Source organism: Sphaeramia orbicularis, chromosome 17, assembly GCF_902148855.1.
Source record: "Sphaeramia orbicularis chromosome 17, fSphaOr1.1, whole genome shotgun sequence".
NCBI classification, from domain to species: Eukaryota; Metazoa; Chordata; class Actinopteri; order Kurtiformes; family Apogonidae; genus Sphaeramia; species Sphaeramia orbicularis.
In genome coordinates, this window is record NC_043973.1 from 54,132,048 (window position 1) to 54,144,501 (window position 12,454).

The 12,454-nt window shown below is 45.3% G+C and overlaps 2 protein-coding genes, 1 long non-coding RNA gene and 1 pseudogene across 3 annotated transcripts in view; all 4 read left to right on the forward strand.

Moving 5' to 3' along the window:
• LOC115437227 (inositol monophosphatase 1-like) overlaps positions 1–10,477 on the forward strand; it is a 194,014-nt gene extending 183,537 nt beyond the window's left edge. The window contains exon 11 of the mRNA XM_030160450.1: positions 10,387–10,477. The gene's annotated coding sequence lies outside the window, so the exon portion shown is untranslated. The remainder of the gene's footprint in view (positions 1–10,386) is intronic.
• On the forward strand, positions 346–4,788 carry LOC115437442 (uncharacterized). The gene is made up of 3 exons (XM_030160659.1): positions 346–675; positions 1,621–2,001; positions 4,440–4,788. Exons 1-3 carry the CDS (start codon positions 346–348, stop codon positions 4,548–4,550), a joined length of 822 nt encoding a protein of 273 aa, XP_030016519.1. The 3' UTR covers positions 4,551–4,788.
• LOC115437228 (inositol monophosphatase 1-like) lies at positions 5,956–10,407 on the forward strand (annotated as a pseudogene).
• A 1,263-nt stretch (positions 10,478–11,740) lies between the features above and the next one.
• LOC115437272 (uncharacterized) lies at positions 11,741–12,246 on the forward strand. Its single transcript, XR_003937929.1, has 2 exons — positions 11,741–11,817; positions 12,202–12,246. It is a non-coding gene; the product is annotated as an uncharacterized LOC115437272 (long non-coding RNA).
• Positions 12,247–12,454: the final 208 nt, after the last annotated feature.

Consider the following 12,454-nt stretch of genomic DNA (forward strand, 5'->3'; position numbering starts at 1 on the left):
AATTCTAACCACTAACTCTAAACCTAACAAACTTTAACTCTAACCACTAACTCAAACTATCTCTAACCTTAACCCACACAGACAAAAAAACTGACATAAAAACCATGAAACATGAACTCTAAACCCTGACTAACCCACACTGAGGTAACGCTGGGACACCTAACCCCAATCCAAACACTAACCAACACAACACCTCAGACCCTGCTCACATATAAGGATGGACCAGGTGGAGGCAGAAGTCCAGGGGAGGCAGAAGGTCCAGGTGTGAGGCAGAGGGTCCAGGTAGACGTCTGGGTGCGAGGTATAGTTGTACTGGCCTTCAGACCTGATGGAGGTCTGGATGTGATGGTGCAGACGGAACGTGACGAAGTGGGACAATCGTCATGTGAGGATCTATTTTTTGTGTGCGGGGCGGCTACAGAACACGTCAGTGCTGTTAAACTGAGGGAAGGCCTGATAACCTCAACACCACCTCCACCACAAACTGTTCACTCCATCATGGCTCAGACTCACTGCTGCTATTCAGAGACATCCACCCACCCACACCGCAGAAGGACATCTGAGAGTCTGAGTCCTGTGAAGAAGCAGATCATCCACAGCCTCATCACTCAGTTTAGCATCAGTTTGTTCATCATTTATCTTCATCAAGATGAAGAGGAGGAGGTGGAGGAGGAGGTCCCAGGATGTTTGGGTCATTAGGTTTATTTACAGAGTGAGCAGGTTAGGAACAGGATTTGGAAACAGGGTTAAGAACAGGGTTAGGGTTAGGGTTAGAAACAGGGTTAGGAAAAGGTTTAGGGTAAGGGTTTGGTTCCTTGTGAGCTAGTGTTCTCTTTTAGGTCAGGATCCTTTACTCATATGCTAATCTCTGCAGAACATTTACATCTCTTACGGAGGCTTTTATTGGAAGGATCAAAGCACAGGAAATATCCCCTGCTACCGGCCAATCAGAAGTGGTCCAGGGCCTACCGTGGTGGTCCAGGACCGACTAGGGTAGTCCTGGGCCTACGGAGGTGGTCCAGGACCTGCCAGGGTGGTTCAGGGCCTACTGTGGTTGTTCATGTTCTACAGAGGTGGTCCAGGACTTACTGAGGTAGTCCAGGGCCTACAGAGGTGGTCCAGGACCTACCATGGTGGTCCAGGGCCTACGGAGGTGGTCCAGGGTCAACCGTGGTGGTTCATGCTCTACAGAGGTGGTCCCATGTTCTACAGAGGTGGTTCAGGGCCCACAGTTGTGCTCACAGGTAGAACCCAGAGCCAAACGTGTCATATGATAAAGATGAATGAACAGATTCCAGCGACGCCTCAGAAAGTCAACAAAAACACATTATGTGGTAACATTAGAATGTATCGATTATTTAACAACATACATTCTGGTCACTGGAATCATTGTTTTGGTCATATTTGTTGAATCCAGTTAATGACGGTTCGCTGATATCTGTGTTCTTCATATTAAATGTCTTTCAGCAGGAGGAGCAGTGGGCTGTAAACACACAGCCTGCAGGTCGGTTTCCTCCGTGGCCGCTGGGGGCGCTGCGCCACAAAACGCAGGCTATGGGAGTTTCCGGTTCCGGGTCGTCAGTGTTGTTGTGGTCCGTTGTGGTTCTCTGGCTTCAATAGCGTCCCTTTTACCCACACAAATGTACCGAGCTCCGGTCAGACCACAACGGAGTCCCGGGGCTTCCGCGGCCGCCGAGCAGGTTCCCCTCTCCGTCCCGGGACGCTCTCGGCCATCGCTCTCCCTCCGCGGGTCTCCGGTTCGGAGGCTCCGGGCCGCACGGAGGCTCCCCCCGGGGTCTGCCCGCCTTCTCGCCGGGTTCGCCGTGTTACTCTCCGGGTCCAGTCCGGGGCTACAGGAGCTGTTCTCCAGGCGGGTTCAGAGACTCTCCGCCGGGTTTCGGCGGTGGCGGAGGTCGCGGCTTCGGGGGACACACGCGGCGCAGAGGAGACGAATTCCGGCGTCCGCAGCCTTTCAGTCCGACATCGGGTCCGCGAGCTCAGGTGAGTCCGGTGTGTAATGACGTGACTGGGAACGGAGCCGAGTGATCTAAAGGATACTAGAGCTAATGGCATTTTTTGGGTCAGGGTTAGTATTTTTTATTATGAAAAGTACTATCATCATAGTTATTAGTAGTGGTACTACTACTGGGGGAGTGAGGGAGGGTCAGGGTTATGGTCAGGGTTACGGTCAGGGTCTGGGTTATGGTCAGGGTTCTGGTCATGGTCTGGGTTATGGTCAGGGTTATGGTCAGGGTTACGGTCAGTGTTATGGTCAGGGTTACGGTCAGGGTTATGGTCAGGGTCTGGGTTATGGTCAGGGTTATGGTCAGGGTTACGGTCAGGGTTACGGTCAGGGTCTGGTCAGGGTCTGGGTTATGGTCAGGGTTATGGTCAGGGTTAGGTCCAGGGTTACGGTCAGGGTTACGGTCAGGGTCTGGGTTATGGTCAGGGTTATGGTCAGGGTCAGGGTTACGGTCAGGGTTCTGGTCAGGGTTACGGTCAGGGTTCTGGTCAGGGGTCAGGGTTACAGTCAGGGTATGGTCAGGGTCAGGGTTACAGTCCGGTTATGGTCAGGGTCAGGGTTACGGTCAGGGTTATGGTCAGGGTTATGGTCAGGGTCAGGGTTACGGTCAGGGTTATGGTCAGGGTCAGGGTTACGGTCAGGGTTCTGGTCAGGGTTATGGTCAGGGTCAGGGTTACGGTCAGGGTTCTGGTCAGGGTCAGGGTTATGGTCAGGGTTACGGTCAGGGTTCTGGTCAGGGTCTGGTTATGGTCAGGGTTATGGTCAGGGTATGGTCAGGGTTACGGTCAGGGTTACGGTCAGGGTCTGGGTTATGGTCAGGGTTATGGTCAGGGTTACGGTCAGGGTTCTGGTCAGGGTTACGGTCAGGGTTCTGGTCAGGGTTCTGGTCAGGGTCAGGGTTACAGTCAGGTTATGGTCAGGGTCAGGGTTACGGTCAGGGTTATGGTCAGGGTCAGGGTTACGGTCAGGGTTATGGTCAGGGTCAGGGTCAGGGTTACGGTCAGGGTTCTGGTCAGGGTCAGGGTTATGGTCAGGGTTACGGTCAGGGTTCTGGTCAGGGTCTGGGTTATGGTCAGGGTTATGGTCAGGGTTATGGTCAGGGTTACGGTCAGGGTTACGGTCAGGGTCTGGGTTATGGTCAGGGTTATGGTCAGGGTTACGGTCAGGGTTATGGTCAGGGTTACGGTCAGGGTTCTGGTCAGGGTTCTGGTCAGGTGTCAGGGTTACAGTCAGGGTTATGGTCAGGGTCAGGGTTACGGTCAGGGTATGGTCAGGGTTATGGTCAGGGTCAGGGTACGGTCAGGGTTCTGGTCAGGGTCAGGGTTCTGGTCAGGGTTATGGTCAGGGTCAGGGTTACGGTCAGGGTTTATGGTCAGGGTTACGGTCAGGGTTATGGTCAGGGTTATGGTCAGGGTTATGGTCAGGGTTATGGTCAGGGTCAGGGTTACGGTCAGGGTTCTGGTCAGCGTTATGGTCAGGGTTCTGGTCAGGGTTCTGGTCAGGGTTATGGTCAGGGTTACGGTCAGGGTTACGGTCAGGGTTATGGTCAGGGTTATGGTCAGGGTTACGGTCAGGGTTACGGTCAGGGTTCTGGTCAGGGTCAGGGTTATGGTCAGGGGTTACGGTCAGGGTTATGGTCAGGGTCTGGGTTATGGTCAGGGTTATGGTCAGGGTTACGGTCAGGGTTACGGTCAGGGTCTGGGTTATGGTCAGGGTTATGGTCAGGGTCAGGGTTACGGTCAGGGTTCTGGTCATGGTTCTGGTCAGGGTCAGGGTTACAGTCAGGGTTATGGTCAGGGTTATGGTCAGGGTCAGGGTTACGGTCAGGGTTCTGGTCAGGGTCAGGGTTACGGTCAGGGTTATGGTCAGGGTCAGGTTCTGGTCAGGGTTATGGTCAGGTCAGGGTTACGGTCAGGGTTACGGTCAGGGTTATGGTCAGGGTTATGGTCGGGTCAGGGTTACGGTCAGGGTTATGGTCAGGGTTATGGTCAGGGTTATGGTCAGGGTTACGGTCAGGGTTATGGTCAGGGTTATGGTCAGGGTCAGGGTTACGGTCAGGGTTATGGTCAGGGTTATGGTCAGGGTCAGGGTTACGGTCAGGGTTCTGGTCAGGGTTCTGGTCAGGGTCTGGGTTATGGTCAGGGTTATGGTCAGGGTTATGGTCAGGGTCAGGGTTACGGTCAGGGTTACGGTCAGGGTTATGGTCAGGGTCTGGGTTATGGTCAGGGTTATGGTCAGGGTTATGGTCAGGGTCAGGGTTACGGTCAGGGTTCTGGTCAGGGTTACGGTCAGGGTTCTGGTCAGGGTTATGGTCAGGGTCAGGGTTACGGTCAGGGTTCTGGTCAGGGTTATGGTCAGGGTTACGGTCAGGGTTCCTCATTACATAAACACAGTGTGGTTTCTTGTGTGTTTTCAGGCTGGATCTTCAGACTCTGTGGAAAAATACTTCAGTCCTTCAATGCTGCAGGATCCATGGAACGACTTGACGCCAATGAGCGCTGAGGCTGTAAAACGTAAACACAGCTGACAGTAAACAACAACAACAACGCCTGTAAATGACAGCCTCCCATTGGCTGTTTGTTGGTCACCAGCCATCGGCAGCTTCGTGAACCTTCAGGGAACAAAGATTCACTTCCTTTTTAAAAGTGTTTTGTAAATTTTAATTCCCATTTCTTATGTTTTATTGACAGAATGATAAACCTGATTATTTTTTAAAATAAATGAAAACTGTCGACTTTGTACTGAGTCAGTTTCTATGAGTTTAATCTGGAGCCTGTGATTGGTTTATTGGTTGATTGATTGATTGACTGCTGGCCTTTGATGATCAGTGGTAGTTATTCCTCCAATCACAGGAACCTTCATTTCAATAGCTGATCAACAATAATTGATATGTTAGACTGGTGTTTAGCCAGAAACACAAACTGAATGAAAAGTCAACTTCAGTCTGGTTCCGTTATATATAGATAAATATGAGAATGTACTGGGGAAAAAAGGTTTTTAATAAACATATGGATATAAATATCCAGTCAGATTCTAGAATCACATCATAACTATAGTTTTCCAATGAGCCTTTACATATGGAGGTGGAATAAACCAGACTGCTAACCCTAACCCAGCAAACTGAAATATACTACACCTACTGTTACTAGTATAACTGCCAATAACTAGTACTAATTCCCATACCTGTTAATACTACTACTACAGATACCAGTACTATCAATGGATACACTACTGCTGTAAATGTAGCTCTAATAATATAAACCTCTACCATATATGGAATTAGATAATAAACATTATCACAACTATATGGATAAATGAACAATGATGATGGAGGATGAGAGAAGAAAAGGAGGACAGTACATCATGAGGAGTCTCCTGGTCTATACCCTAACCTGGTCTAATCCTAACCTGGACTAAGGCAGTTAAATATATGTTGTTTTAATTTATGATGAAATGTAAATGTTCAATGTCTGGTAATAAATGCTTACATTGAATGCTTGATATTTAAAGTGTAACTCATTTTAGACACAAATGTGCAAAATCAAAAGAACAATAACTGAATTCAGAGTAATAATAAATGTTTTTGGAAAAACTACAAATATTTGCTTCCAGCATGTTTATGTCAAATGAAATACACATGTTAACAGGGTATATAACATTGGACAATAAGGTTTGAAGGTCTTTGACATCTTCAGTTTTATCAGTATTTCATGTTTCCTTCCGTCTTGTTTGACTAAATCTAGACTTTAATCACAATTATTTAACAGTCCAGACAGAGCAAGAGTTTTGTTTGTTTTTTAATCTTTTTTTCAAGTAATAAACTTTCTTTTCGCTTGGTGTCGCTGCTGAGCTGCTGCTCGGTGGATGCCGGAACAGAAGAAGAAGAAGATGACGTATGACGTAACCCGAAGCGGAAACATCGGCGCGAGTGTTGACGCTCAGGAAAAGGTGAGTTGATTGAAAGTCGTTAGGTTCTGTTTAAATTCGTTCGATATTTTAATTACACAGGGTTTAACTCCAACGATAGAACAGCAAAAACAGTTGAAGTCCGTCAAATTCGCCAATAACAAAATATAATGAAAACATGACGGGGACTGAGCAGACGTCTGACATGTTCATGTATTTTTAATAAAAGTCTCGGAATGTTTATGAAGTTTTAAATTAAGGGTTTAAATTAAATCGTTAATATGTGTTGATCAGAAGCGGTACATTTGTTCTCTGTAACCCTATATAACACTGAACTGATGCTGGTCATTTAGTTTAAATGCAAAATGAAAAGAAGGATCAAGATAGATAGATACTTTATTGATCCAAGGGGAAATTCCAGTATTCAGCAGCTGTACATACAGCACGAGAAGGACAAAAAACAAACAGACCAAATACAACCAAACAGTGGGGTAGTAACCAGGGTGACATGAGCTTAGTATATATACTCTAAAAGACACTACTAAAGAACTACTCTAAAAGGGCTTCCTGCACAATACTGTAAATAAAAACTAATGATTGTATTTACACATTTCAGGGCAGTGATATAAGTGAAACAGTGACTGAAGTGTAAGACTACAAATACAAGTTTTAATAATTAAACAATGGATAATGAATGAATAAAATGTGGATAACCATCTAAATAAATATAAATGAAGTAAAACAAATAATGAAAGGAACCCGAACCCCGAACCCTAGATAACTCCAACCCTAACCTTAACCCTAATGAAATGAACCCCAACCTGGTCTAACCCTAAAACATAATGTTTTGAATTGATTAATCACGATTCGATTTGATCCGATAGGGATCTGATTCAGTCTTCATTGACTGATTCAGATTAATTTAGTGATACCAGAGGGTTAAAAACAAAAAAAAGTAAATGAACCCTAACCTGGTTTAACCCTAACCCTAAAAAACAAAAATGAAATTAACCCTAATGAAAAAATGAACTGTACCCCTGACTCTAGATAGCCCTAACCCCCCCCAGCCCTAACCCTAGATAGCCTAACCCAGAACAATCAACAACAATACATGTAAATGTTTGTCTTCATTGTCCAGATTAATATATTAGTAATTAAATTAATCAGATGTAATAAGTGACACAGATGAAGCGATTGAAATAGCTCTTGATTGATTGAAACTCGTCCTCGTCCAGGTCGTGTGTTCTCAGGTCGAACACACCTTTTCTGTTTCCTGAATATTTATTTCATGTCCGTTTTCTTTCTTTATTTGTTATTTCATTATTGTTGACAGTTGATCCAATATGGACGACGTCCTGCAGAACATCATGGACCATGCAGTCGCCGTCGCACGTGAAGCCGGACAGGTCTGTATGTGGGAGGGGTTATTGATCTGTGGTACATGTACTGATGGGTTATTGATCTGTGGTACATGTACTGATGGGTTATTGATCTGTGGTACATGTACTGATGGGTTATTGATCAGGTGGTGCGTGAGGCGCTCTGTGATGAAAAACAGAGAGACGTGATGACGAAAAGCTCAACCGTTGACTTGGTGACACAGACCGACCAGAGGGTGGAGCATCTCATCATCCAATCAGTGAAAAAGAAATTCCCCACTCACAGGTACGAGGCTCTGCCCCCACCCCCAATATTTGACTGGTGTTAGTGCTTTATCAATACTGATACTAGATCAGTACTGACCTTTATTTTCCTCAAGCTTAGAAAGTGATCTCCAGAGATGACCAGTAGATCCACACATTTATCAAACAAAAATGATCAGTTACCTACCCCAACCCTATTTCTAACCCTAACCCTGTTCCTAATTTTAACCCCATTCCTAACCCTAACCCTGTGTTTGTGTTTTACTTGTATATTTACACACCAGTTAATTTAGGATATATAGTTATAAACATGTTCACCGTCCACCATCCCATGCTCTACACATGCAGTTACTGTAGCATCAGATCACAATGGGCTAATGGGTGTGGAGCTTTTAATGAGCTTGTAGGTGTCACTCAGGTTCATAGGGGAGGAGTCAGTGGCTGCAGGTGAAGCTTGTGTCCTGACAGATGACCCCACCTGGATCATCGACCCCATTGATGGAACCACCAACTTTGTTCACTCGTAAGTTCACATTGTAAACCCAAAGCCGGGTTTTGCTGAGACGCCGCCACATGGCATCTTCAAACTATCAATTCTTACTGTGTCCGAGTCAACCCGTCCACCGCTAGTCTGGGTTCAGGTGCTCAGCGTTCAGGTCTAATTTTATTTATTAGGGTTGGGAATCCCAGTTTTAAGGCCGATACGATACGCATCTCGACACAGCATCTCCGATCCAATATATTAAAGATACGTGTGTGGCATCTCATGATGTGATGTGATACAATTCACACCCAAATCACGATACAGAGCGATTAAGCACATTCTGATTGAACACACTCATTCTGGTAAAAAAAATATGCAGTGCAATTCAATGAGCTTGATTATTTATTTATCAAATAAGACCATGACTTTTAATAAAGTGTCTTTAGTTCAATTTCAGAACACGTGCCTCACATTCAGTCAGGTGAAAAAGTTAGGACTTTTTTTTTCCAAAGTCATTTGTCTGTATGTTTCTAACACTCAACTTCTTGCTCCCTCGCCGAATCAATTTGCAACATAATGTATTTATAATGAAGGTAAAACAGAAAAAGGTTCTGTCACTTTAAGAGACACCTGCACAAGGTATTCTGGATCTGTATGACACTGTTTAAGGAAGTATCTGTGGTATGTACGGCAGTATTCAATGCAGTTGATATAGTAAGAAGTACACATTCAGATAACGCATGTCGTCACCTCCCTTCTGTGTCTGTCAGATTCGGAGCTCAGACTGTCGTGTACAGTGTACACTTCCTCAAATCCGCTGCACACGTTAATGTGGGTCTGAAGGAAAGAAAAACTTTACCCAAATAAATAGTAACACTTCTAAATGAGACTAAAAATATATTCTATTGAACGGATCGAATTGTATCGATACAAACATTCAATAACTAATGCATCGCGATGTCATTCCAAACTTTTCATTCACTCGCAGCTTCTCTACCGGTGCACTCAGATCGGGCATGCATGTGTCAATCTATCAATACGTATGGGATAATCTTCCCATCCCTAGTATTTATACAAGGTCTGGACCACCCACACCACCTGGACCACCCAGACTGCCTGGCACGGTGATGATGACACAAATGTGACCTGTTAGCATTTCCACCAGATCTAAGTCCACCTGACTCGTATCTGTACGTGGTCCACCTAGGTCCAACCTCTCAGTAGTGCGAGTACACGCTGATCCTTTACTGAGACATCGGTAAAGCTTTAATTGACCTTTAAGAACGGCCTCAGTTTCATGTCTTCCACAGATTTCCTTTTGTGGCCGTTTCTATTGGATTCTCTGTTGACAAAAAGGTGAGTTAGAACTGGTCTCTGTGTTCATGATGGTTCTATAAGGCCGGTTCCACTGTGACCCGTGATACTGACGTCTGTCTGCAGATCCAGTTTGGTGTGGTCTACAGTTGTCTCGAAGATAAGATGTTCACCGCCAGGAGGGTAAAGGAGCATTCTGTAACGGAGAACCACTGCAGGTCTCTGATCAGGAAGGTCAGTGATTAACACTCATCAGTTCATCAGTAACACTCATCAGTTCATCAGTAACACTCATCAGTTCATAAGTAATGCTCTTCTCTTCTATCTCAGATGTCAGACGGTCTATCATCGCCACAGAGTTTGGATCCAACAGAGAAACTGAAACAGTCGAGAAAATCTTCTCCAGCCTCAGGAACATCCTGAACATCCCTGTACACGGGTAATACTGCAGTCCTGATACTAGAACACGTGTAATACTGCAGTACTGATACTAGAACACATGTAATATTGCAGTACTGATACTAGAACATGTGTAATACTGCAGCACTGATACTAGTAATCGGGTAATACTGCAGTATAAACATAGTTTTGGACGATGCCTTTGTCCTCTGGTTCTGGTTCGGTCTGTGTCTCCTTCTCCAGGGGTGTGTCTTATCTGGTGTGTCCTTTGTTCTCAGAGTTCGTGGTGCGGGGACAGCGGCAGTCAACATGTGTCTGGTGGCGTCCGGCTGTGTTGAGGCCTATTATGAGGTGGGGGTCCATGTGTGGGACGTGGCAGCCGGGTCGGTGATTGTGGAGGAGGCAGGCGGAGTCCTGATGGACGTGGAAGGTCAGACAGTGTCTGTGATCCAGGTCAGAGACAGGGGTAGGGACACCTGAGCCCAGGTGTGTCTCAGATGTTTGTGTCTGTTTCAGGTGGACCTGTGGACCTGATGTCCCGAAGAATCGTCGCCGCCAACAACGGGACGGTCGCTCACATCGTCAAGGAGATTGATGCCTTCAGTCCGACCAGAGACGACGCCCCGCCCACACAGTGAATCCAACACGTCCCATTCAGAGTCTTCGATATAAACAGAGTCGCAACACTTCCATAGACTCTCGTTGTAAAAAATGGCGGACCAAATATGGACCTACTTCCGAGTTCAGGATAGTTCCTACATTGAGTTTAATGCCGTCTGAACCCATTCATTTGTATTTGTGCTGATCTACCAACTCCAGCTCTAAACTGATCAGATATGGTCATCTTTGAAATGATCCAGTGTATTTCCTGTATCAGTGACAGTTCTGTTGTAAATTCTGTTTTCTTTGGTCTGTGTTCGCGTTTGGATCCATTTCTATCTGATCCAACTGTTCTGTTGGATTTTCAGCTGAAGTCCTTTAGTTCCATAGTTGGACTGGTCCAGCTGTTCACATGGAACCACAAGAACTACAATGATGGAGGTTCTGAGGGAAGGGACCAGTAGTCCAAATGTGGTTCTGTAGGTTGGATTTCAGTTGTTCTGTTGAACCTGGTCATGTTGGGTTCAGTTTGTCAGCTGAGGTCATGTGATCATTAGGAGGACAGTTCCTGTAGAGCTGAGCTCTGATCAATAGAAGTTCATTAAAACTTATTATTCATGAGTTAAAGGAGGACAAACTTCTGTCACTGCGTTTGTAAGATTGGACGCTTTACTATTCCGCTCACTCCATACTCAGCCATAGGTGATAGTATGGATCCAAGTTATTATTCCAAGAACGACTGGCTTCTGCGACTCGCCGGGCAGCCAGTTCCTTCACACTGTGGGTTTGAGTTTGAGGCCGGAGGACCTCCAGCGGAGTGGGTTTCCCCACTGCGTCTTTTTCGCGAGCGAGACCAAGTCTTCCCCAGGGGTTCACAAAACGGAGCTGCCCGCGGTTCCGCGTACTCCTGGTCCTGCTCTGAAAAATCGATCTTATCCACTATTAATCGATTATGCAAAATTTAAATGAGATCAATCTAAGATCGATTAAATCGATTTTTTTTTACCCAGCCCTAGTGTGTGCTAACGCTAACACGCTAAGTTAGCCGACGGCCTCTGATGGTCTAAAAGTAAGACTATAGTATGAGTGAAAATACCCAGGTTGGACTGGTTCTGGAATATGATTTTAAAGGGTTTTTTAACTAATGAGTATTTAGAAGGGTTCTATGAAGTATTTTAGGTGTTTTTAACCCTTTATTCTTATTTTTTTCCAACAGCCTCTGATGGTCTAAAAGTAAGACTATAGTATGAGTGAAAATATCCTAGTCCTGATCCAGACCAGAATCCAAAACCCTAGTCCTGATCCACACCAGTATTGTAGATTGAATTAAATCATGTTATCTGTGGTTTCAAAAGTGAAGAAATCGAAGATTGACTATTTATTCAATACATACATATTGTTGTTTGAATAGTGTTAGAGTATATGGTAATAATTTAAAAACAGGTTTTGTTTAAAAATGAATTGTAATGGGGCGACACGGTGGTGCAGTGGTTAGCACTCGTGCCTCACAGCAAGAAGGTCCTGGGTTCCATTCCAACACCAGTCAACAGGGGGGTGGGACCTTTTTGTGTGGAGTTTGCATGTTCTCCCTGTGTCTGTGTGGATTCTCTCTGGGTACTCCGGCTTCCTCCCACCATCCAAACACAGGCCCTGATAGGTTAATTGGCTAAACTAAATTGCCCATAGGTGTGAATGTGAGAGATTGTTTGTCTCTATGTCAGCCCTGCAATGAACTGGCGAAATGTCCAGGGTGTACCCTGCCTTTGCCCGTAAGTAGCTGGGATAGGCTCCAAGCGACCCCCGTGACCCTAGTGAGGATAAAGCGGGTTCAGAAAATGAATGAATTGGAACTGACTGAATAAAATGAGGCTCCACACGAGTGTTTCCTCCTAAGAATAACAGTTTTGTTCGTAATCTAACTGAACTGGTTAACTGGGCTTATCTTAATGGTTAGCTGCTGTCAACCCACTAGCTGCTGGCTGATATTAGTAGCTGTTTAAACAATCTCTTATTGTCTATTATTATCTATTTATTTTCTTTACATTTATTTATTTATTTATTTTCTTTACCATTTTAATTAAACAA

Excerpts from the sequence above, each read along its gene's own strand:
- LOC115437442 (XM_030160659.1), top strand. The coding sequence starts at position 346 with ATGGTGCAGACGGAACGTGACGAAGTGGGACAATCGTCATGTGAGGAT. Across the intron at positions 676-1,620 it reads AGGAGGAGGTGGAGGAGGAG|CGTCCCTTTTACCCACACAA; the intron begins GTCCCAGGATGT and ends TGGCTTCAATAG. Across the intron at positions 2,002-4,439 it reads CATCGGGTCCGCGAGCTCAG|GCTGGATCTTCAGACTCTGT; the intron begins GTGAGTCCGGTG and ends GTGTGTTTTCAG.